The 25,401-nt window shown below is 33.4% G+C and overlaps 1 protein-coding gene across 3 annotated transcripts in view; it reads left to right on the forward strand.

The window, feature by feature from the left end:
• The window catches only part of TLL1 (tolloid like 1), a 236,193-nt gene that overhangs the window by 123,802 nt on the left and 86,990 nt on the right, over positions 1-25,401 (forward strand). For all 3 annotated transcript variants that reach the window (XM_024246040.3, XM_054554674.1, XM_063723716.1), the window contains 3 exons: positions 4,685-4,863; positions 9,412-9,517; positions 15,940-16,064. In XM_024246040.3, coding sequence (XP_024101808.2) covers positions 4,685-4,863; positions 9,412-9,517; positions 15,940-16,064 — 410 coding nt within the window. The remainder of the gene's footprint in view (positions 1-4,684; positions 4,864-9,411; positions 9,518-15,939; positions 16,065-25,401) is intronic.

The following is a 25,401-nucleotide window of genomic DNA, read 5'->3' on the forward strand; positions in this document are numbered from 1 at the left end:
TAGCCGGGCGTGGTGGCCGGTGCTTGTAGTCCCAGCTACTCGGGAGGCTGAGGCAGGAGAATGGCGTGAACCCGGGAGGTGGAGCTTGCAGTAAGCCGAGATCACACCACTGCACTCCAGCATGGGGGACAGAGCGAGACTCCATCTTAAAAAAAAAAAAAAAAAGATAGACACTTTTTCATCCTATACTTGTTGAATTCTCATTTTGTCCCACTTACATACTAAGTTTTGGGAATGTAAAGTTGAACATAAGGTGTTTTCTCTCCTCAAGGAGGTTATATAGTTAGGCAGAGGGGGTGCGCTAGCCAGGATTCTTCTTTGCAAGCGACAGAGACTGGCTAACTTAAGCAGAAAAAACGATTTATTAGAAGGTCCTCGTCTCCATTTGAGACCACCTCAGCCTGGACTTTGTTGTCCATATAACTATCAGCATTTTGATCAAAACCATTCAACAAGTCTCTAGGAAGTTCTAAACTTTTCCACATCTTTCTGTCTTCTGATCCCTCCAAACTGTACCAACCACTGCCCGTTACCCAGTTCCAAAGTTGCTTCCACATTTTCAGGTATCATTATAGCAGTGCTCCACTCCCAGTACCAATTTTTTGTATTAGTCTGTTTTCACATCGCTATAAAGAACTACCTGAGACTGGGTAATTTATAAAGAAAAAAGGTTTAATTTCCTCACAGTTCTGCATGGCTGAGTAGGCCTCAGGAAACTTACAATCATGGTAGAAGGCAAAGGAGAAAGCAAGTACCTTCTCCACAAGGCAGCAGGAGAGAGAAAGGGTGCAGGGGAAACTGTCACTTTTAGACCATCAGATTTCGTGAGAACTCCCTTATTATCACGAGAACAGCGTAGGGGAGACCACCCCCCGATCCAATCACCTCCCACCAGGTCGGTCCCTCGACACGTGGGGATTACAATTTGAGATGAGATTTGGGTTGGGACACAGTCAAACCATATTAGCCACAAAGTCCTGCTAATTTTTGTATTTTTTTTTTGTAGAGATGAGGTTTCACCATGTTGCCCAGGCTGGTCTCAAACTCCTGGGCTCAATTGATCCACCTGCCTCAGCCTCCCAAAGTTCTAGGATTACAAGCATGAGCCACCATGCTCAGCCCTGGAAAACTTATTAAATCAAAACAAAAAAGAAACTGAGTTTTTTTAATGAAAAGGTAAATGGTGATTAACCTAAATAATTGAAACTATTTCAAATACAGCACATGAAAAGGCAGAACCAGTTCCACCTTCATGGATAATCTAATAGATTAGCTTCCAAAGGGGTTTTGTTCCAAAAGGGTTTGGTCTACCAAATAATGTTCCAAATGAGTTTTGTTCTACCAAACCAAGGCAAAAGTAGGAAGTAGCAGATTTTGATTTACCTGATTACCATCTATGACTTATGGAGAGGTGAGGCTTTTCTGTTGATAGGGAAAGTTTTGCTCAATGCTACAGGTAGACCTTAAAATGTCCAAACTTTAAAAGTGGCACACAAATGAGAAACAAAAATCCAACAGCTGTATACAAGAAAACAGCATCAAACCTGGATGACATTAGAAACTAAGATAATATTTAGACATTTTAAAATCACATTAAAAATACATATTACCCTTGTCTTTCCATGACTAATATTTGTGTAAGCATATATGTAGTTATTTTCTTAATCTGAGAGTCTAGAATTCATCTGTCCCCAAGACCTTTAATTAGTTGGGGATCAAAACACCACATTTTTGTTTTTTCACAGGACCATTGTAAAATAATACCTCTGAATAAGGCAGTGTGAAATCTATTTTTCCTTTCCAGTATAAAACCCCGTCTTATAGGAAATTGCTATGAAAGCAATTATGCTAAAAAGGATGTTTTAGATGAAATAAATTGACCACATTGCTTTACTGTCTCCCACATTTTGACTTGCAATAACTTTATTCCCTGAGTAAAGCCAGCAAGAATGACTCAATAGGGGTAATTTAGTTGCTGTATAATCATCAGATGCTTCAGTTTCCTTACTATTGACTTAAGGTAGCAAATATTTTAGTTTAAATATCTCCAAAATTTGAAATTTTTTTGTTTTTTTCTTCATCTAATACGTTTTTAGGCATGTAATAATATTCAAATATATAATAAGCACCTATATATGAAGTAAAGCATATTATTTGAAACAAAAAAACTACCTGGAGCAAAAACAAATTTCATTGATTCCTCTTTTCACCCACCAGTCACCTCTTTCTTCTTTCTATTACTGATTTATTAAACTCAGTTAACTGCTATAATAAATTTATAAGTGATGAGTACAAATTAATTCATCTAACTGGCATAGTATGGATGAAAATTCTTAGGCGTTTAAAGCCTACAGAAACAATTTGAAAATGAAAAAAAGGGCAGTGGGAGAGGGAGATAAGGATTTATATTTGTGGAAAATCAAAAGGGCTGTCAAATGTACTTACCCCAGAAACTGAAATAGTGAAATTCCTCTTAATCATTCGGTCAATTAGTTTTTGGCATTTTTCTCTTCCAATTTAATATATCAGAAAAGGTGTTTGGCAATGTCTGGTGCATCATGATCCCAACTATTCAAAGCCGACTATTTAGTGCCCTCTGTTGCTGTGCTATTGATGTTATTTTAATTTAAACTCTAATTATTTAAGTTTTAGATGTATTTATAATTGTAGCTACTATAATATTATGCCATTTAAAATTTATTTTAAAATGGGCATCCTGTGTGCTCAGTCTTTCCCACCCTGTGTCCCAAGAATATTTGAGACTGTCACACACTCACACACTTACACTTGCACACACACACAATGACTAGATGGAACTTCTATATTTTGGATAGAAAAACATCACTGAGGCTGGCCACAATGGCCCACACTTGTAATCCCAGCACTTTGAGAGACCAAGGCAGGTGGATCACCTGAGGTCAGGAGTTCAAGAACAGCCTGGGCAACACAGTGAAACCCCATCTCTACTAAAAATACAAAAATTAGCTGGGTGTGGTGGCAGGTGCACGTAATCCCAGCTACTCCGGAGGTTGTCAGGAGAATCACTTGAACCTGGGAGGCAAAGGTTGTAGTGGGCCGATTGTGCCACTGCACACCAGCCTGGGTGACAGAGCAAAACTCCATCTCAAAAAAAAAACAAAAAGAAAAATGTCATTGAATATGTATAAATATCAATCAGTTGATGAACATTTGCAGAAAGACATTCCTGGATGTTTCACATTCTATTTGACAGTCCAGGAGATTCTTTCAGATGATGAAATACAAAATCAATCTCAATTATTAGACTGCTCATTTGACACAAATCATAAATATCATTCGTTATACTACTCCCAGTTGTTGATTTTTCTTTACTACTTGTCTTAGTCTGATCAGGCTGTTATAACAAAATGTCATAGACTGTGTGGCTTTTAAACAACAAACATTTATTTCTCACAGTTCTGGAGACGGGGCACTGCAGAATTGGTGTCTGGTAAGGGCCTGCTCTGGTGCGTAGACAGATGTGAGATGTGTTTTTGCTGTGTTCTCACATTGCAGATGGGGTCAGGGGAGCTCTCTGGGGCCTTTTTATAAAGGCAGTGATCTCTTTATAAAGGCAGAGTCCTCCTGATCCTCAAATCACTTTCCATGGGCTCTGCCTTCAAATACTATCACCATGAAGATCAGGTTTCAACATATGAATTTTGGGGGGACATAATATTCAGTTCCTAGCACCAGTTAACTGTTAACCTTACTTAATTCATCTTTTGAAAATAATGTTCTTTTCTTTCTTTTTTTCTTTTTTAAGAGACGGGATCTTACTCTGTTGCCCAGGCTGGAGCGCAGTGGTACGATCCTAGCTCACTGCAGACTCAAACTCTTGGGCTCAAGTCATCCCTCCACCTCAGCCTCTGAAATAGCTAGGATTACAGGTTTGCGCCACTATGCCCAGCTAATTTTTGAATTTTTTGTAGAGATGGGGTCTTACTACGTTTCCTAGGCTGGTCTCAAACTCCCGACCTCAAACAGTCCTCCCAGGTTGGCCTTCCGAAGTGCTAGGATTACAGGCATGAGCCACTGCAACCAGCCAAAAGTAATTTTCTTTAATTAACTTCTTCTTTGAAACGTTTCTTTTATTAAAAAAATTCTTCCATGAGTAGAAAAAGTAATTTCTTTTTTTTGATAAACCAACATCTTTCATAAATAAGTTTAATTCTTTTTCTCAAAGAGGAAAAATAAACTTTCTTTACTTTTATATTTAATACTGAAATAATATTGAATTATTGTCAGATAACCACACTGACAAAGTAGTAACCTAAGTAATTAATATGAATTCTGAGGATAAAATTATATTAGAAATAAATGTGTATTGATGTCTTCAGCTTAACTATATGTCTTAGAAATACAACATCATCGTCATGATAATTATTTTCTGATGTATTTCTGAATGCTTCTAAAAATGATGTAAGCATATTTTCTAATATATAGATAATTACAAAAGCACTTGAACTGATTCTTTGGAAACTTTTGTTGAACTTAAATTTGAAAGGATACCAGAAACTAGTCATATGTAGCAATAAGAGGTTGTTCTGCTCCTGAATGTGTCGGACTTTATAGCTCATCACTATTCTTTACAAAAAATTCACCGTATTGTCAGTTGTCCAGCACCACCTTTCCACCACCATCTCCACTTTCTCTTTTATTCCAGATGCTGCTCCTATGTAGGTCGGCGGGGAAATGGACCTCAGGCAATCTCTATTGGCAAGAACTGTGATAAATTTGGGATTGTCGTTCACGAATTGGGTCATGTGATAGGCTTTTGGCATGAACACACACGACCAGATCGAGATAACCACGTAACTATCATAAGAGAAAACATCCAGCCAGGTGAGAGGCATAGAATGTGTTGGGTTTAAGGCTGACTGGGTATCTTTGAATCGTATTTATGCAGTTTATTATTTCACTTTCCCAAAAACGTAAACTTATATTTTTGATATGATAGAGTAACATTTTGCTTGATTAAAAATTACCCATGATGATTTTATACTTTAATTTTTTTTTCCTGGAGTCTGTGTGAATTTCATGCATTTTTTAGACTTGCTTTCTTTTTTAAGATTTAGCTGTTTTATTTCTAAACTTTGGTGCTTTCCAAGAATGGGTGTGAACTATTGAGCCATAAATTAATATTATTAAATGTTTCTTTTTTACTGAAGCATTTTTTGTACTTAGTTCTATAATTTATGCTATAACGATTTTAAAAGGGCCCGGGGTTTGCCATAAAATGTGCTGCTACCATAGGAATCTGTGTTATACCAGGTACAATTTCTGGAGAAAATCCAGTGAAATGAGTCATTTCCAAGCTAATATAAATAGTTTTTTCCGAGATTTTCCTCTTAAACTTGACTACCCTGAAGACAAATTCTTAGGAAAATTTTCAGTAATTGAAATATAATTTCTACTTAAAACCTATTTTTCTCCGATAGTTGATATTTGATAATGGCCTCAATGTAAGACTTTTTATTTAACTTTTACGTGCATAAAGATCAGTGTATTTCAGTTGCCAAAAAATATTCTGTTGTTTGGAATTTTCTTGTAAGGTATTTTAAGCATGTATTTTAAGCATAAGCAAAGTAAAAATGTGTTTTTATTTTCTTATTCATGATCAGTTTTGTTACAAACATTGAATTCCTTCTGTAATTAACAGAACTGATCTCTTTATATGCTCATTATATATTTGATGCCAATTATTTATTAAGCCAATGTTAGGCGTTGAAGATACTGTCATGGAAAATACAAAGTTTAGTGTGGGATATGTGCATATATATAAATGATTGCAAGTGAGCGAGAAAAGTGACAGTAGTTAGTAATATATGTTGAGAATACCGTAGAGTCCAAGCAAGGCGTGACGAAAAGTGCCTTAGTGAGTCAAGGGAGTTGTAAAGGAATGGAAATTTAGAAGTAAAGTAGAAGTATTTCAGACGGACAGAAGAGTGATTAAATTTCAAGCGAAAAGAACTTCATGAGCAAAGCTACAATTACAGAAAATTGAATTATTTTTATGTGACCATTTTGGTTGATGGTAAGTTACAAGTGGGAGATTAGTTGGTATCTTATCCTTTACTTAGAAAAGATTCTGTATGATGTAAACCTAGGGAGGAAATTCAGGTTTTATTCTCTAGCTAGTGGGGAATAATTAAAGGATTATAAGCAGGAAAAGTTCAGATTAAAATAAAGAGAACTCATTTTCCCAGTCAGACTTATGGCGATCGTTAACTGGGTGTTGGGGGGGATGTGCCTGAAGTCCAGGAAACCTAATAGAAATCTAAATAAGTAGGTATGAGAGGTGACTAAGTTCTTAGGGTAGTACACATCAAGAGGAAGAAGAGGAAATAATCTTTCAAAAATATTTTAAGAGGAATATCATCATGTGAGGGGAAATCTTCAAAAGTTTTCTTTTTAGGCAACAAGATGAATGTTGGTACTATCACATGAAACATTTGAAATATTGAAATATTGATAAAACAGCATGTTTTTGAGAAAGAGAAGGACAAACAATGATTCAATTTAGCATATCCTTGAATTTAAAAAGGCTTTGTATGATCCTTATTTTGTAGAGAAAGGAAAGGTGAGTCTGGACTTCAGTATGTATCTAAAGATAAAAATTTGACATAGATTTGACTAATTAGGGAAAAACTGGATGGAGAAGAAAAAAAGGTTGAGACTATAAAATGGGTAAAAACAATATTTAAGCAATACTTAGTAGAGTATGTCCTAAAAGACTAAGAAGGTATTGCCTAAAAGGTAAGAGAAAAATCAGTGGATTGTGGTGTCCTGGAAGCCAAGGAAATAAATAATTTGAAGGATGGCGAAGTGATCTGTAGGGTTAGATATCAAAATAAGTTAAAAACAAGTATTCTCCGCTATATAGAAGACTCTAATGAACGAGCCGACTATCAAGATTCGTCCTATATATCACTAGGAGGGAAATAAAGAGGAAATAAATCTGAAAATTATTTCAACTACCACATAAATGAGAACTTTGCTGTTAACAAGAGTTATTAGTGTCTTCTATTTGCCAAACATTTTATTAAGTGGAAAAAATTTATAAAAGATGTAACTTTCAAAAATGGTTTTTACTCTTAAAAATAGGATCCTGTTTCAATATAAATATGTACCTAAAACAAGGAGAAGTATATATAATATACTATATATAAATATAACGTACAATCCTAAATAAATAAATATTATTTATTTATTTAGGATAAATAAACGTATATATATAAATAAATATATATTTATTTATAAATGTACGTACAATCCTAAAACATTATAAATAAACGTACAATCCTATATATAAATATAGGTATAAATAAATGTACAATCCTAAAACAGTGCTAAGGAAATTATGGTTTGTAATATTTTCTTTTGACTAAACATTATGGCCAACAGAAAAAAATAATCTATTGGGTGAGATTTCCTGAATGATGGGAACCACTGTAACAGAGCAATTCCAGTATAAAAGTGTTCATGTTGAAGATTAATCTTCAACGAATTTATGATTTGCTGTCACTCAGAAACTTAAGATCAAGTCTTAGTCAAGGCTGATGTCTAATAAGCACAAACTTTGGCTTCGCATTTACATGCAAAATCAGTGATTATGATAGGAACCAAATTGGTATAAGGATTGGGTTACTCTAATCCATGTTAGAATATGATTTCAAGAAGGAGGCTTGCCATTTTTAAAATTGTCAAATGTGATTTCTCTTAGTGCTATGTATTCTGCTTCTCTTTCCTTTCATGTAATAAGTCTACTTTTCTGTTATTTGGGTTGTGCATGGCTATGCTGTTTTGAACTAACAAGAATTATTGTTTCATATACACTTTAAGTTCTCAAGTTAGATGCATTAAAATGTATTGCTGAAGTTGCGTAATGTTCTACTTTCAGATATTTTTATGGAATATTTTGCTTTAGTTAGAGAATCTGGTCCCATATTAAGTTCTAAATTGAAATCTTACAGGTTAATAAGTATAAAATTAGATCCATAGCTTTTTGAAAATCTGATAATAGATTTGTTATATTAGACTTCAGATTCCTTATGAGACAAGTGTTTTAACAGTTGCCTCTATCATGGGTTGAAGAGAATGTTGAATATTTCCCAAGAATGGTTATAACATAAATAGACCTCTCAGAGATTTGTGGAGCACATATTTCATTATAAGGTCTGGTTAGTTAATTTTAAATTATGTATTGTATAAATTCATTCAAAGACAGACTAAAATACTTTGGTCTGGGACTTGGGTTCTGTAACTCCAGGTTGATTCTTCATTCTTAATTCTCAAGTGAATACCCCAGATTTCCTTTATCACATATTGGAGAGACATAACTCAATTTCTTTATTGCCTTTAGAAAACTCTGTATTAATGGGATCTTTTTATATTTGATTGAAATATGGCAATTGGAATTAAAAACCTAAGTAGATGAATGGCATAATAGTTCCATTTTTAGCTCCAAAAGTGAATTTAGAATTCCTGTAGCTCATCTTTCTTTGTACTTTGATGTTTCAAAGCTTTTTGTTACGTAAGTGATATGATTTGTAAAATCTTTGGGTACTTAAATTGTGGAAACTGAGTCACCAAAGTTTAAATTCTGTTTTAAGAAATGTTTCTTTCTGGAATCATTGAATTTAAGTCTGTGTTCTTTTCAAATTTCGAGAAATAATACTACAATACAGATACAAACAGGCAATTGAAAAATCTAATAAAAATGAAGATGTCCAGAAGTTAAACTAACAGATGTGGAAATTTAAGAAAGCATTTACGTTCTGAAGCATGTTCTTCTTAATCTCAAAGGAGAACTGCCTTTTCATCAAGAATAACTTGTTTCATTTTTAAATGAAAGTAGAGAATTTGCTGTTATTGTTCTATCTTGAGTGGTGAAATCGTGGAGCTAAAGCCTGCAGAGCTCTGTTTAACTAATATTGCTTTTATATCTTCTCCCATTGTTTCATAGAAAGGATCTAAACCAAATAGGAAGATAATTTTTGTGTGACCTGGCAAACCTAGTCATAAAAATGGGAAACTCATTAGATAAAAACATAACTTTTTGTTATTTGTACATTACCAAAAGTGCAGTAAGATTTTAAAGAAATAAATATTATGAGGTGGTAAAAGAGCATACATATAAAACAAAGTATGCTTTTTGGTAGTTCACCTTTTTGCAGAAATTAACACTTTGTTCCAATTCAATATTGCTTTTCAATATGATGGTAGAGTGAAGACAGATGCTTTCTGCATGTGCCTGTGTGTTTTGTATGTAAATTCGATCAGCAAGATCGGTCATTTCACAAAGAACAGATGCAGGTGTAGGAAAGGCCTTCTGGTCTATTTTCTGTCAGTTAAAAGGCTTCTGAGATTTTGTTTATCCCTGGTTCTTAGGTCAAGAGTACAATTTTCTGAAGATGGAGCCTGGAGAAGTAAACTCACTTGGAGAAAGATATGATTTTGACAGTATCATGCACTATGCCAGGAACACCTTCTCAAGGTTGGAGTCTCAGGTTATACCTTTTGACTTTTAATTCCTTTCCTCCATGTGGCTCCTCACAAAGCTATGCCTGACATTAGAACTAGAATTACTTTCAAATATTGCTACCTCACTGCAGAAAGTAGAAAAATAATTCATGAACATTTATAGACAAGAGCAAGAATTTAAAAGGCATTTTAAAAATATATTTTTACATTCTCTACCAAATATATGAATTTAAAGTGATAAGATGGTATAAATTATGTAAACAGTTTTATATTCCTAAATCATTAAAAAGTTGAATTGAAAGCATTACCAAACCAATCAGCATGTTAAATTGGCAAAGCATTGTTTAATGAAAATTGGATATTCATAAGCTAAATAGGTTATTTAGCAGTTCAGTTAAAATGTCACAATCTAGGCGACTTGTGCTTTATACTGTGTATTTTCTACTCCTCAAGTACAACTTACACTCAAAAATTGATATTACTAAATGAATTGTCAAATAACAGATTAGAAAGATATTTTACCTCATATAATTTAGAATTATAGTTCATCACTTATTAACCCTAAAATTACGTCATTAATGACTTAAAGCTACTTTTAAAGAATGCAATAAATTTGGGTTTTGATCTACTTCATTCTCAAGATGATGTCATCAAGAAAATAGTTCCCAGGTAAGGAATTTGGAACTGTTAAACCATTGAATTCACCCCTTTTTCCATTTATGCCCGTTTTATGCTCATATGTCATTTCAGCTCTTTTTTTTTTTTTGGCCCACTCATGTCCATTTCACAGTTCATTGACATCTATTTCTGAAGGGAAGGTCAGGAAAAGGGAAAAATATTCAAATTTATTAAGCTGCTTTTATAAAACTTTCTTGGTAAAAAGTAGAGAAGGGTGTGTAAATGAAACCTTAATACTTGGACACATTTATTAATTATCCATTTTTTCCAAACCAAAGTTTATTATTTAAAAAATTTGTGTTAATTGTATTTTTAAAATTACGCTTTTCTAAAGTACATTATTTGTAGACATACGCATTCATTTCTTAAAATATAATTAACTGTCCAAATGTTTATTTTTTCTAGAATATGAATTTAAGTTTTGATAGAAATACATACCCAGTAATTTGACCTGAAATTAATCATAAAGAGTTACAGAATTTTATTTTCTGGTAAATGCTTGGAATGGAGTTTTCCATGAAACATGTAACAAATGGGTATATAGGTTCCAGTTCAGTCAAAGTGCCTCTCTTCTGCTACTGAATTATATTATTTAGAACTAACCTGAGTTTTGGTTCCTTGGAACAGAGAAGGTACTGGAGAGTGGAGAAAAACAATTTATGCTTTCTGTCCTTCACAGATGGTAAATCTTTAGCAAAGTTCTAAATGTATGTTTCCCCTTATTCTATACTTTTTTCCATGTTACATTGTGTATTTTCCCATAAATTAATCTGCTCTTGTTGCCCGTAGTCCACCTCACCCACACCTGCTTATGAGCTGAATGCCAATCAGCCTTTGTTTATTACTTATCCTGTTGTTTCAAAACCATCCTATGCATTTTTCATAAATAAACTCAACACTTCTACAATACAGGAGATCATATCCACCTGTTAGAAGGATAGCCTGATTGTTTCATTCACATTATTTTATTTTTTAAGTCTTTAAAGAAGCTGTTTATTAACTTATATTTAAATGATTTTCAGGAAAAGAAAAATTTGACACAGGTCTCATTCTGCTACTCCCTCAAAGTTTTTGAAATTTCTTTTTTTTTAATTATGGAAAAACACAAAACATCAAATTTACTGTCCTAACCATTTTAGGCATACAAGTTAGTAGTGTTATTTAAGTATACTGACATTATTGTGAAACAGATGTCCATAACTTATTCATCTTGCAAAACATAAACTCTATACCTGTTAAACAACTTCTCTTTTCTACCTCTTCTCAGCCTCTTGCAATCACCATTCTACTTCCTGTTTATATATTTGACTACTTTTGATATTGTACATAACTGGAGACATATAGTATTTGTTCTTTTGCGATTGGCTTATTTCACTCAGCATTATTTCCTCAAGGTTGATCTATGTTGTAGCATGTGAAAGTATTTTCTCAGTTTTAAGGCCAAATAATATTCCGTTGTAAGTATATATCACATTTTGTTTATCTTGTCATCCATCAGTGGGCACTTGTGTAGCTTCTGCCTCTTGTGAATAATGCTGATATGAACATGGGTGTGCAAATATCTCTCCAGCACGTTATTTTTGTTATTTGAATAGTAGCCATTCCGAGTGCGATGTCATATCTCGTCGTGGTTTTGGTTTACATTTCTCTGATGATTAGTGAACATCTTTTTATATGCTTGGTGGCATTTGTATATCATCTTTGAAGAAATCTTTATTTAAGTCCTATGCCCATGTCTAAATCAGGTTATTTGATTATTTTGTTGTTGAGTAGTAGAAGTTCTTTATATATTCTGATTAAACCACTTATTTTATATACATATATATACATATATATATGTATATATATATATATGTATATAAAATTTGGAAATTTTTTTCCCATTTCGTAGGTTGCCTTTTCGTTCAGTTGGCTGCATCCTTTGATGTACACAATGCTGTATGTTTGATGTCATCCTGTTTGTCTATTTTGGTTTTATTGACTGTGCTTTTTGTGACATATCCAAGAAATCCTGGTCACATGCAGCACCGTGAAGCTTTCCCCTTGTGTTTTATTCCAGAAGTTGTATAGTTTGGGTCTTATGTTTATTTATTTAATGCATTGAGTTAATTTTTTGAAGTGTTTTTTTAAAAAAGAGCCCAATTTTATTATTCTATATGTAGATATCCAGTTTTCTCAGTAGCATTTGTTGAAAAAACTGTCATTTCCTAATTGAGGAGTCTTGACACCCTTGTCAAAGATAATATGATCTTGTACATGATGGTTTATTTCTGTGCTCTCTCTTTTATTTCACCAGTCTATAGGTCTGTCTTTATACCAATACTGCACTGTTTTGATTACTGTAGCTTTGTAATATGTTTTGAAATCAGTTCTGCAAAGTTGGAGTGTGAATTTTTCAAATATTTTTTCTTTTTCAAAACTGTTTAGCTATTTCGTGTATCTTGAGATCATATAGGATTTTTAGGATAAATTTTTCTATTTCAGCAAAAAAAAGTTGTTGGGATTCTGATAGAAATTGCATTGAATCTGTAGATCACTTTGGATGTATTAACAGCTTAACAGTGTTAAGTGTTTCAATTCAGGAACAAGGGATCTTTGTCTCTTCTTTAATTTCTTTCAGCAGTGTCTTTAGTTTTCAGTGTAAAATCTTTCGCTTCTTTGGTTAAGTTTATTTCTAAGCTTTTTTTAATGCTGTTGTAAATGGAATCAGTTACCTTTTGGATTGTTTGTTGTAAATGCATAAAAATGCAGTTATTTTTGCATTTTGATTTTATATCCCATGACTTTGCTTAATTCGTTGACTGGTTCTAACAGGGTTTTGTGTGTGTGTGTGTGTGTGTGTAACAGTTAGAATTTTCTATGTATAAGATCAAGTCATTTCCAAACAGTGAGAATTTTACTTCTTTCTGTCCAATTTGGATGGCTTTTATTTTATTTTATTTTTTCTCGTTGCCCTGGCTGTGGCTTTCAGTACTGTGTTGAATATAAGTGACAAGGGTGGGCATCCTTGCTTTGTTTATCTTAAAAGAAAATATTTCAGGTTTTCACCATTGATTATGACATTAGGTGTGGGATTTTTATATATAGTTTTCATTATGTTGAGGTAGCTTCCTCCTATTCCTAGATTTTTGTGTGTTTATTATGAAAGGGTGTTGGATCTGTCAAGTGCTTCTTCTATATCAACTAACATGATCATGTGGTTTTTGTTCTTTATTCTGTTAATGTAGGTATTTGAAGTTTCTCAGTTTTAAAAATTCTGAACCCACAGAGTCTATAAAAGTTCCAATTGTTTTTATGATGTTGCCCATCAATATAGTTAGGAAATCACTTATGGGAAGAATAGGAATGTATCTGTAGGGTCTTTATATGAGTGACTATTTTGTAATATACATGCTTCTGAACTGTGGACTGATTATTTTTCATTTAAAAAGTTGTAAAATTTTACAAATTTTTGTTAAAAGTATAGCTGATTTGCTCTTTCAATGTAGTTAGAACAAATCAAGAATAGTAAGTGAACCATGATATGATCTGTCTCTGCCTATTGATAGTGGCTCAGTGAGGAGGTTCAGTAAGATCTTGCATTGCTTACTTGTCAGGATATGGAGAAGAATAATTGCTAACTTCCTGACCACAAAAAAAGAAGAAAAGAGTGAGTGACTAACTCCCTTGAAATGGAAGGGAGATTACCTTAGTAGACAGAATGAAACAAAATTCATAATTCTGTTGTCTGAAATTGAATATATTCTCTCCAAGATGTTGTTGACCTTTTCAAATGGAACCTTTTTTTGAAAGTTAGGAAAAAATCGAACCCCAGAGACCACAAGTTTGTTTTTAGAAATAGAAAAAGAAAATGGTGAATACTTTGTTAGTACTGAAGTACTACAGAAATTTAATACTCCATTAATTTGGGTTTATGTAATTAATGTATCTGTTGACTCATGCCTCAAGTTACAAGGCCTTTCTCAATGCTACCTTGTAACTCATTTCTTTTTCAGTTACACTGGCCTACCTGGAGTGGTTTCTTATGAAATATGCACAGATCTCACTTTTGATGGTCAATTCCCATAAATCACTAGCTCTATTTCTCTACTCTCTTTTCAGACAATGTACATATGGAGTTCTGTAGATGTTTAGATCTTGTAGTAAAGAGTTCCAGTCTCCCTATCTGAATTAGTTGTATCTATAGATCAGTGCCCTTTCCCTTACCTAGGAGCTAGGGAAGTTAGTAATAAAATTACTCATAGATCATATTACTCCTCTGCTTACCATTTTCCTACAGATTAACAGTTGTCCTCAGAGTAAAAGTTAAATTATCTGGCTGGTTCTCAGACACTTTAGGGGTCCTCTCATTTCTGAGCTGTTGTGTTTCTTGTTCTTTCTGTCTGGAAAGACTCTACTGCCAGTTACCCATATTTCTCTGATCTTCACTTTCTTCATGTGTGACTAAAATGTCAATTTTCAAGTGAGTTTCACTTTGATCACTCTATTTAAAAGCAGCCCATCACTGCACAATCAATACCCATCTTCTCACCTTTATTTTTCTCCATAGTACCTATTACTACCTGGATTATTAATCGTTTGTTTAATGTTTTTTTCCTCTCATTTGAATATTAGAATCATAAAGGAAGGAATTTCTGTTTGTTTTATTTACTGCTACAAATCCAGACCTAGAACAGTACCTAGTAACTATTTCCTAATGGAAGCTAAGTAGAGCTGAAAATGCTGTTCTTTTAATGCAAATGTTAGTTTAAATGCATTATATTCATTTATAACTTTTGGAAAGAAGTGTTCCATCATTATCTCAATTTAAAAGATATTATAAAATTTTATTTCTTAATTTAAAATATTTTTATAGAAAGGTTTTTTGTTGTTGTTTGTTTTTGGTAAATCCACAAACACACAACTCATACTTCTCAAACCCTTGGAATAGCCTCCCAGTTCATTTAACTTTTAAGCTCCCACTTCTTTAGGGCTATAAATGTTTGACATACATTAAAAAAATTAGAAAGTATTTTTAGGGCGCTATATTCAGAACTTTAGGTCACGCATATTAGGAAAAATTAGTGAATCTTTTACCACAATCTTGAGTCCCAAACAACTCACTAACAGTAGTTTAACATTATTAGGGCATTGATTAGGTTTTCTTATTTACTAGTTTTACCATGGAAAAATTGAAAAAATTGCTTTAAACTGCCCTAAGGTTTGGCATTCTTTGTTTTACTTCCTTTTTTTTTTTAACATATGCTGTAATACTTGGACTTCTAAGAATACTTAGGTTAAATTAGTAGTTTAATTCAGAAAAATTAACCTATGTATATTTTATTTTACTCTTACAATTTTAGTGACTTCAACATTATTTATTGTAGTTTGCTATTAGGGAAATAGACCTCTATGAGGAATCATTGTTTTATAACCTGATAATCTAAGGAATTCTTAGATCTGCTTGGGAAACCAAAACAAATATCATGGTGTACTTTGTAGGGGATTATAAGGTATTCCATATTTTTAAGAACATACATGTTTCAAGGAAAAAAATGAACGTCATCATTCAGTTTATACTAGGCATACACATTTAACATGCATTTTTTTTTCTACTTTGATGAAAGTGTTTTGAAAGCCTGATACACTGCTTAAAGCACACAAGGTGTAGTTCCCCTTTGATTGACTTGAGTTTGAAATAAATAACCTTATAAATGTAAGGAATTCATGAGTTTTCATTTGGTGACTTAGGTGTGGTTTGCTTCTGCTTTTTTTCAGGGGGATGTTTCTGGATACCATTCTCCCCTCCCGTGATGATAATGGCATACGTCCTGCAATTGGTCAACGAACCCGTCTAAGCAAAGGAGATATCGCACAGGCAAGAAAGCTGTATAGATGTCCAGGTATTGCACTACACAAACACAAGAGCATGATTGTACTTGATTGTGCTCTTCCAGATGAATAAGTCATGATTTACTCAACTGTTTGTTTGTCTCCCTCCCTGTTGGCAAGTGACGTGTACAGTTCAAAGTCAGTAATCATAAAATGAGGCGGGAGGGAACTCTGGAACACCTAATTGCTGTAAATAAAAACAAGTTGTTGAAATCAAAGTTCAAACACAGGGATAGTATGTTTTATTTCTTTTAATTTAATGAGTGAAAGAGCAAAATAGAATGGTTGCTTGATAGTCATTAATTAAATAGTTGCATCATTTCATAGTCAAATGCTAAGTTTCCTTTCTAACATAAAAAGAATATCCTTTATTTGAACTTCAGAACTGGATCCTGGATGATCTTTTCTCGCAAGTACCATAGTTAATGGCATATAAATTACAATTTTATCAGTAGAAATTTTATAACTTTGTTGTAAAAAAAATGTTCTAACCAGTTGCAAGTGAACTGCTCTGCGTTTTGCCCCTAAATAAAGTTTCAAAAGCAGATTCATGAAAGGTCTTAATGTTCCAAGAGAACACTATGCCTTAATCGTCCGAGAAAGAAAAAGATTCTGTTTTCCACATTAGAAATCTAGATTCTATGCACCTCCAGTATACTCACAATATTTGAAATATCCTACAGCAAAGAAACATGTTTAACTTTGCATAACACAGTCTTTTCCAAATTATTTGTCCAAGGAAACCTCCTTTTACCTAATACTTACTTGTAGAATTCACTTTTGGAAATATTGTTCTAGATACTTAAGGTTGCAGATACAATAAAACAATAACTATAAAAGATTTAATTGGCTGCAAATCTGATAATGTTTGCAGAAAATCAGAAATGATGGATATCTTAATCATTGGAGTTTTACATAGATAGTTGCTTATGTTCTTTATTTATATATTAAGTTATTGGGAAAATATTGTATTAGTTAAATTTTTATGATTTCTGGTGTCAGTCCAGGGAACTTTTAGGCTGTAGAAGAGGGCTAGCTAATTCATTCATAAAAATTTAATATGTACTCGTTGACATATGGTATAGAACCCTCTATTGGACAGATAAAACTCAAGTGCAAGCAAGAAAAAGTGAGTTGGTTGAATAATCCCAGGAAATACCTGGAAACTTCCCAGGAAGTTCATAATTGTGTATGTGATGGTACTTAATTCATTGATTCAACCCAGTGGATTCTGTTGACATTCCTGCTGAGAGAAGGGATTTCCTATTCCTTAATACTGCTTTGCTAAGGAAAATTGTAAGAAATTATGTTTTTTTTCAATTTTACTGTAATTGTTAGTTTTCTTGTAACTTAGGACTATTAAGTTTTTAAAGGGCCAGTTGATATTTTTGGAATTTAAAGCTGTATGTAAAATCTTTTACATCATAATGATTCAATAATGAAAGTGAGTTTTCAAAAATTTTTTGCGTATAAATATATGTCTGCCTAACTTTTCATGTACTAAAAGACATTTCTACTTAATAATCATTCATTTATTACTTCATGCTGTTTACTTAAGTTGCATTCATATTTACATAAATCCCTTTAAAATGTTTTATGTATGTATGTAAGATACACATGTATATGTGGTATACTTTTTAAATTCAAATTTCCACAGGAAAAAATGAATTTATAAGAGAATGATACTGCTATGACAAAAGATATGGATGATCCTTAACTAATGTCTAGTAACATTGGGCATATACTTTTCAACGTTTAAAAAGTGAAAATTATTTGATTAACAGCAACTAAATAAATGAACACTTTGTGTATAAAACTATCTTGATTATATCTCTAAATGTATGTCTAGATACATTGCATTTGAGAAGCACACTGGAGATTTGTATGCACACTGAACTGCAGGAAAGTCAGGAAGAATAAAAAACTAACCTTATGATATTGTAATTTATTTTTTAGCCTACAATTCTTGGATATTTCAGTTATAAACAGGAAGATAATTAGAAGTATAGTTTCTAGTTTAGATTTCAATTGTGTAAAATACATTAATGGGCCATTTTCTTACTTGAAATATAGAAATAATGTGTACATTATTTTGTTTAATACAATAAAACCACATTGAAGAAAGCACTATGATCTGTGAAAAAGATATTTTGTATATCTGAAACAGTATGAAAAGCAAATTACTGTACTACAGCTAATAAAGTACCTGGAGTAAGGGAGAGCTAAAAGAGATATATAAATATACATATATAGAGAGAGAGATATATAAATATACATATATAGAGAGAGAGATATATAAATATACATATATAGAGAGAGATATATAAATATACATATATATAGAGAGATATATAAATATACATATATAGAGAGATATATAAATATACATATATAGAGAGAGATATATAAATATACATATATAGAGAGATATATAAATATACATATATAGAGAGATATATAAATATACATATATAGAGAGATATATAAATATACATATATAGAGAGATATATAAATATACATATATAGATATATAAATATACATATATAGATATATAAATATACATATATAGACAGATATATAACTAGAATAACCAATACAGAGAAGTGCTTAAAGGAGCTGATGGAGCTGAAAACCAAGGCTCGAGAACTACATGAAGAATGCAGAAGCCTCAGGAGCTGATGCGATCAAATGGAAGAAAGGGTATCAGCCCTGGAAAATGAAATGAATGAAATGAAGTGAGAAGGGAAGTTTAGAGAAAAAAGAATAAAAAGAAACGAGCAAAGCCTCCAAGAAATGTGGGACTATGTGAAAAGACCAAATCTACGTCTGATTGGTGTACCTGAAAGTGACGGGGAGAATGGAAACAAGTTGGAAAACACTCTGCAGGATATTATCCAGGAGAACTTCCCCAATCTAGCAAGGCAGGCCAACATTCAGATTCAGGAAATACAGAGAACGCCACAAAGATACTCCTCGAGAAGAGCAACTCCAAGACACATAATTGTCAGATTCACCAAAGTTGAAATGAAGGAAAAAATGTTAAGGGCAGCCAGAGAGAAAGGACGGGTTACCATGAAAGGGAAGCCCATCAGACTAACAGCGGATCTCTCGGCAGAAACCCTACAAGCCAGAAGAGAGTGGGGGCCAATATTCAACATTCTTAAAGAAAAGAATTTTCAACCCAGAATTTCATATCCTGCCAAACTAAGCTTCATAAGTGAAGGAGAAATAAAATACTTTACAGACAAGCAAATGCTGAGAGATTTTGTCACCACCAGGCCTGCCCTAAAAGAGCTCTTGAAGGAAGCGCTAAACATGGAAAGGCACAACCGGTACCAGCCACTGCAAAATCATACCGAAATGTAAAGACCATTGAGACTAGGAAGAGACTGCATCAACTAACGAGCAAAATATCCAGCTAACATCATAATGACAGGATCAAATTCACACATAACAATATTAACTTTAAATGTAAATGGACTAAATGCTCCAATTAAAAGACACAGACTGGCAAATTGGATAAAGACTCAAGACCCATCAGTGTGCTGTATTCAGGAAACCCATCTCACGTGCAGAGACACACATAGGCTCAAAATAAAAGGATGGAGGAAGATCTACCAAGCAAATGGAAAACAAAAAAAGGCAGGGGTTGCAATCCTAGTCTCTGATAAAACAGACTTTAAACCAACAAAGATCAAAAGAGACAAAGAAGGCCATTACATAATGGTAAAGGGATTAATTCAACAAGAAGAGCTAACTATCCTAAATATATATGCACCCAATACAGGAGCACCCAGATTCATAAAGCAAGTCCTGAGTGACCTACAAAGAGACTTAGACTCCCACACATTAATAATGGGAGACTTTAACACCCCACTGTCAACATTAGACAGATCAACGAGACAGAAAGTCAACAAGGATACCCAGGAATTGAACTCAGCTCTGCACCAAGCAGACCTAATAGACATCTACAGAACTCTCCACCCCAAATCAACAGAATATACATTTTTTTCAGCACCACACCACACCTATTCCAAAATTGACCATATACTTGGAAGTAAAGCTCTCCTCAATAAATGTAAAAGAACAGAAATTGTAACAAACTGTCTCTCAGATCACAGTGCAATCAAGCTAGAACTCAGGATTAAGAATCTCACTCAAAACCACTCAACTACGTGGAAACTGAACAACCTGCTCCTGAATAACTACTGGGTACATAACGAAATGAAGGCAGAAATAAAGATGTTCTTTGAAACCAACGAGAACCAAGACACAACATACCAGAATCTCTGGGATGCATTCAAAGCAGTGTGTAGAGGGAAATTTATAGCACTAAATGCCCACAAGAGAAAGCAGGAAATATCCAAAATTGACACCCTAACATCACAATTAAAAGAACTAGAAAAGCAAGAGCAAACACATTCAAAAGCTAGCAGAAGGCAAGAAATAACTAAAATCAGAGCAGAACTGAAGGAAATAGAGACACAAAAAACCCTTCAAAAAATAAATGAATCCAGGAGCTGGTTTTTTGAAAGGATCAACAAAATTGATAGACTGCTAGCAAGATTAATAAAGAAAAAAAGAGAGAAGAATCAAATAGATGCAATGAAAAATGATAAAGGGGATATCACCACCGATCCCACAGAAATACAAACTACCATCAGAGAATATTACAAACACCTCTATGCAAATAAGCTAGAAAATCTAGAAGAAATGGATAAATTCCTCAACACATACACCCTCCCAAGACTAAACCAAGAAGAAGTTGAATCTCTGAATAGACCAATAACAGGAGCTGAAATTGTGGCAATAATCAATAGCTTACCAACCAAAAAAAGTCCAGGACCAGATGGGTTCACAGCCGAATTCTACCAGAGGTACAAGGAGGAGCTGGTACCATTCCTTCTGAAACTATTCCAATCAATAGAAAAAGAGGGAATCCTCCCTAACTCATTTTATGAGGCCAGCATCATCCTGATACCAAAGCCTGGCAGAGACACAACAAAAAAAGAGAATTTTAGACCAATATCCTTGATGAACATTGATGCAAAAATCCTCAATAAAATACTGGCAAACAGAATCCAGCAGCACATCAAAAAGCTTATCCACCATGATGAAGTGGGCTTCATCCCTGGGATGCAAGGCTGGTTCAATATACGCAAATCAATAAATGTAATCCAGCATATAAACAGAACCAAAGACAAAAACCACATGATTATCTCAATAGATGCAGAAAAGGCCTTTGACAAAATTCAACAACCCTTCATGCTAAAAACTCTCAATAAATTAGGAATTGATGGGACATATCTCAAAATAATAAGAGCTATTTATGACAAACCCACAGCCAATATCATACTGAATGGGCAAAAGCTGGAAGCATTCCCTTTGAAAACTGGCACAAGACAGGGATGCCCTCCCTCGCCACTTCTATTCAACATAGTGTTGGAAGTTCTGGCCAGGGCAATTAGGCAGGAGAAGGAAATCAAGGGTATTCAATTAGGAAAAGAGGAAGTCAAATTGTCCCTGTTTGCAGACGACATGATAGTATATCTAGAAAACCCCATTGTCTCAGCCCAAAATCTCCTTAAGCTGATAAGCAACTTCAGCAAAGTCTCAGGATACAAAATCAATGTGCAAAAATCACAAGCATTCTTATACATCAATAACAGACAGAGAGCCAAATAATGAGTGAACTCCCATTCACAATTGCTTCAAAGAGAATAAAATACCTAGGAATCCAACTTACAAGGGATGTGAAAGACCTCTTCAAGGAGAACTACAAACCACTGCTCTAGGAAATAAAAGAGGATACAAACAAATGGAAGAACATTCCATGCTCATGGGTAGGAAGAGTCAATATCATGAAAATGGCCATCCTTCCCAAGGTAATTTACAGATTCAATGCCATCCCCATCAAGCTACCAATTACTTTCTTCACAGAATTGGAAAAAACTACTTTAAAGTTCATATGGAACCAAAAAAGAGCCCGCATCGCCAAGTCAATCCTAAGCCAAAAGAACAAAGCTGGAGGCATCACGCTACCTGACTTCAAACTATACTACAAGGCTACAGTAACCAAAACAGCATGGTACTGGTACCAAAACAGAGATATAGATCAATGGAACAGAACAGAGCCATCAGAAATAATGCCACATATCTACAACCATCTGATCTTTGACAAACCTGACAAAAACAAGAAATGGGGAAAGGATTCCCTATTTAATAAATGGTGCTGGGAAAACTGGCTAGCCATATGTAGAAAGCTGAAACTGGATCCCTTCCTTACACCTTATACAAAAATCAAGATGGATTAAAGACTTAAATGTTAGACCTAAAACCATAAAAACCCTAGAAGAAAACCTAGGCAATACCATTCAGGACATAGGCATGGGCAAGGACTTCATGTCTAAAACACCAAAAGCAATGGCAACAAAAGCCAAAATTGACAAATGGGATCTAATTAAACTAAAGAGCTTCTGCACAGCAAAGGAAACTATCATCAGAGTGAACAGGCAACCTACAAAATGGGAGAAAATTTTCACAACCTACTCATCTGACAAAGGGCTAATATCCAGAATCTACAATGAACTCCAACAAATTTACAAGAAAAAAACAAACAACCCCATCAAAAAGTGGGCGAAGGACATGAACAGACACTTCTCAAAAGAAGACATTTATGCAGCCAAAAAACACATGAAAAATGCTCACCATCACTGGCCATCAGAGAAATGCAAATCAAAACCACAATGAGATACCATCTCACACCAGTTAGAATGGCAATGATGAAAAAGTCAGGAAACAACAGGTGCTGGAGAGGATGTGGAGAAATAGGAACACTTTTACACTGTTGGTGGGACTGTAAACTAGTTCAACCCTTGTGGAAGTCAGTGTGGCGATTCCTTAGGGATCTAGAACTAGAAATTCCATTCGACCCAGCCATCTCATTACTGGGTATATACCCAAAGGACTATAAATCATGCTGCTATAAAGACACATGCACACGTATGTTTATTGCGGCATTATTCACAATAGCAAAGACTTGGAACCAACCCAAATGTCCAACAATGATAGACTGGATTAAGAAAATATGGCACATATACACCATGGAATACTATGCAGCCATAAAAAATGATGAGTTCATGTCCTTTGTAGGGACATGGATGAAATGGGAAATCATCATTCTCAGTAAACTATCGCAAGAACAAAAAATCAAACACCGCATATTCTCACTCATAGGTGGGAATTGAACAGTGAGAACACATGGACACAGGAAGGGGAACATCACACTTCGGGGACTGTTGTGGGTTGGGGGGAGGGGGGAGGGATAGCATTGGGAGATATACCTAATGCTAGATGACGAGTTGGTGGGTGCAGCGCACCAGCATGGCACATGTATACATATGTAACTTACCTGCACATTGGGCACATGTACCATAAAACCTAAAGTATAATAATAATAATAATAATAATAATAAAAGAAAAAAAATACATATATAGATATATAAATATACATATATAGAGAGATATATAAATATACATATATAGAGAGATATATAAATATATAGAGATATATAAATATACATATATAGATATATAAATATACATATATAGAGAGATATATAAATATACATATCTAGAGAGATATATAAATATATAGAGATATATAAATATACATATATAGAGAGATATATAAATATATAGAGAGATATATAAATATACATATATAGATATATAAATATATATAGAGAGAGATATATAAATACACATATATAGAGGGAGAGATATATAAATATACATATATAGAGAGATATATAAATATACATATATAGAGATATATAAATATACATATATAGATATATATATATAGAGAGAGAGATATATAAATATACATATATAGAGGGAGAGATATATAAATATACATATATAGAGAGATATATAAATATACATATATAGAGATATATAAATATACATATATAGAGAGATATATAAATATACATATATAGAGATATATAAATATACATATATAGAGATATATAAATATACATATATAGAGAGAGAGATATATATAAATATACATATATAGAGAGAGATATATAAATATACATATAGAGAGATATATATAAATATACATATATAGAGATATATAAATATACATATATAGAGGGAGAGATATATAAATATACATATATAGAGAGATATATAAATATACATATATAGAGATATATAAATATACATATATAGCGAGATATATAAATATACATATATAGAGATATATAAATATACATATATAGAGAGATATATAAATATACATATATAGAGATATATAAATATACATATATAGAGATATATAAATATACATATATAGAGAGAGATATATATAAATATACATATATAGAGAGAGATATATAAATATACATATAGAGAGATATATATAAATATACATATATAGAGATATATAAATATACATATATAGAGAGATATATAAATATACATATATAGATAGATATCTATATCTATATCTATATCTATATATATATCTTTTAGTGTTAAATTTTAGTTCCCCAAATCTTTGGGAATGACTTCTATCTTGGCCTTTTTTTCAACTTTTATCTTTGACTCAGTGGCTATATGTGCAGGTTTGTTACATGGGAATGTTGTGTGATGCTGAGTTTTGGGCTGCGAATGATCCTGTCACCCAGGTTCTAAGCATAGAACCCAACAGGTAGTTTTCAACCCTTGCCGCCTCCCACTCCCTCCCCTCTAGTAGTCCATACTGTCTATTGTTCCTATCTTTATGTCCAAGTATACTCTATGTTCAGCTCCCACTTATAAGTGAGAATATGTGGTATTTGGTCTTCTGTTCCTAAGTTAATTCACTTCAGATTATGGCCTCCAGCTCCATTCATGTGGCTACAAAGAACATGATTTCATTCCTTTTATAGCTGCATAGTATTTCATGGTATATACGTATCACACTTTCTTTATTCAATCCACCATTGATGGACATCCAGGTTGATTCCTTGGCCTTGCTATTGTGAACAGTGCTGCGATGAACATACCAGTGCATGTGTCTTTTCGGGGGTACGATTTATTTTCCCTCGGATATATGCTTAGTAATGAGATGGCAGGGTTGAATTTTCATTCTCTTTTAAGTTCTTTGAGAAATCTCCAAACTGCTTTCCTCAATGGCTGAACTGCTTTTATTCCTAACAACAGTGTGTAAGCATTCTCTTTCTCTACAGCCTTGCCAGTGTCTATTGTTTTTCATTTTTTTAATAACAGCTATTTTGATTGGTATGAGCGAGACTTTTAAATGTTCAACAAATAGCCCCCTCCCTTCCTCTTG

This window comes from Pongo abelii, chromosome 3, assembly GCF_028885655.2.
Source record: "Pongo abelii isolate AG06213 chromosome 3, NHGRI_mPonAbe1-v2.0_pri, whole genome shotgun sequence".
Taxonomy (NCBI): Eukaryota; Metazoa; Chordata; class Mammalia; order Primates; family Hominidae; genus Pongo; species Pongo abelii.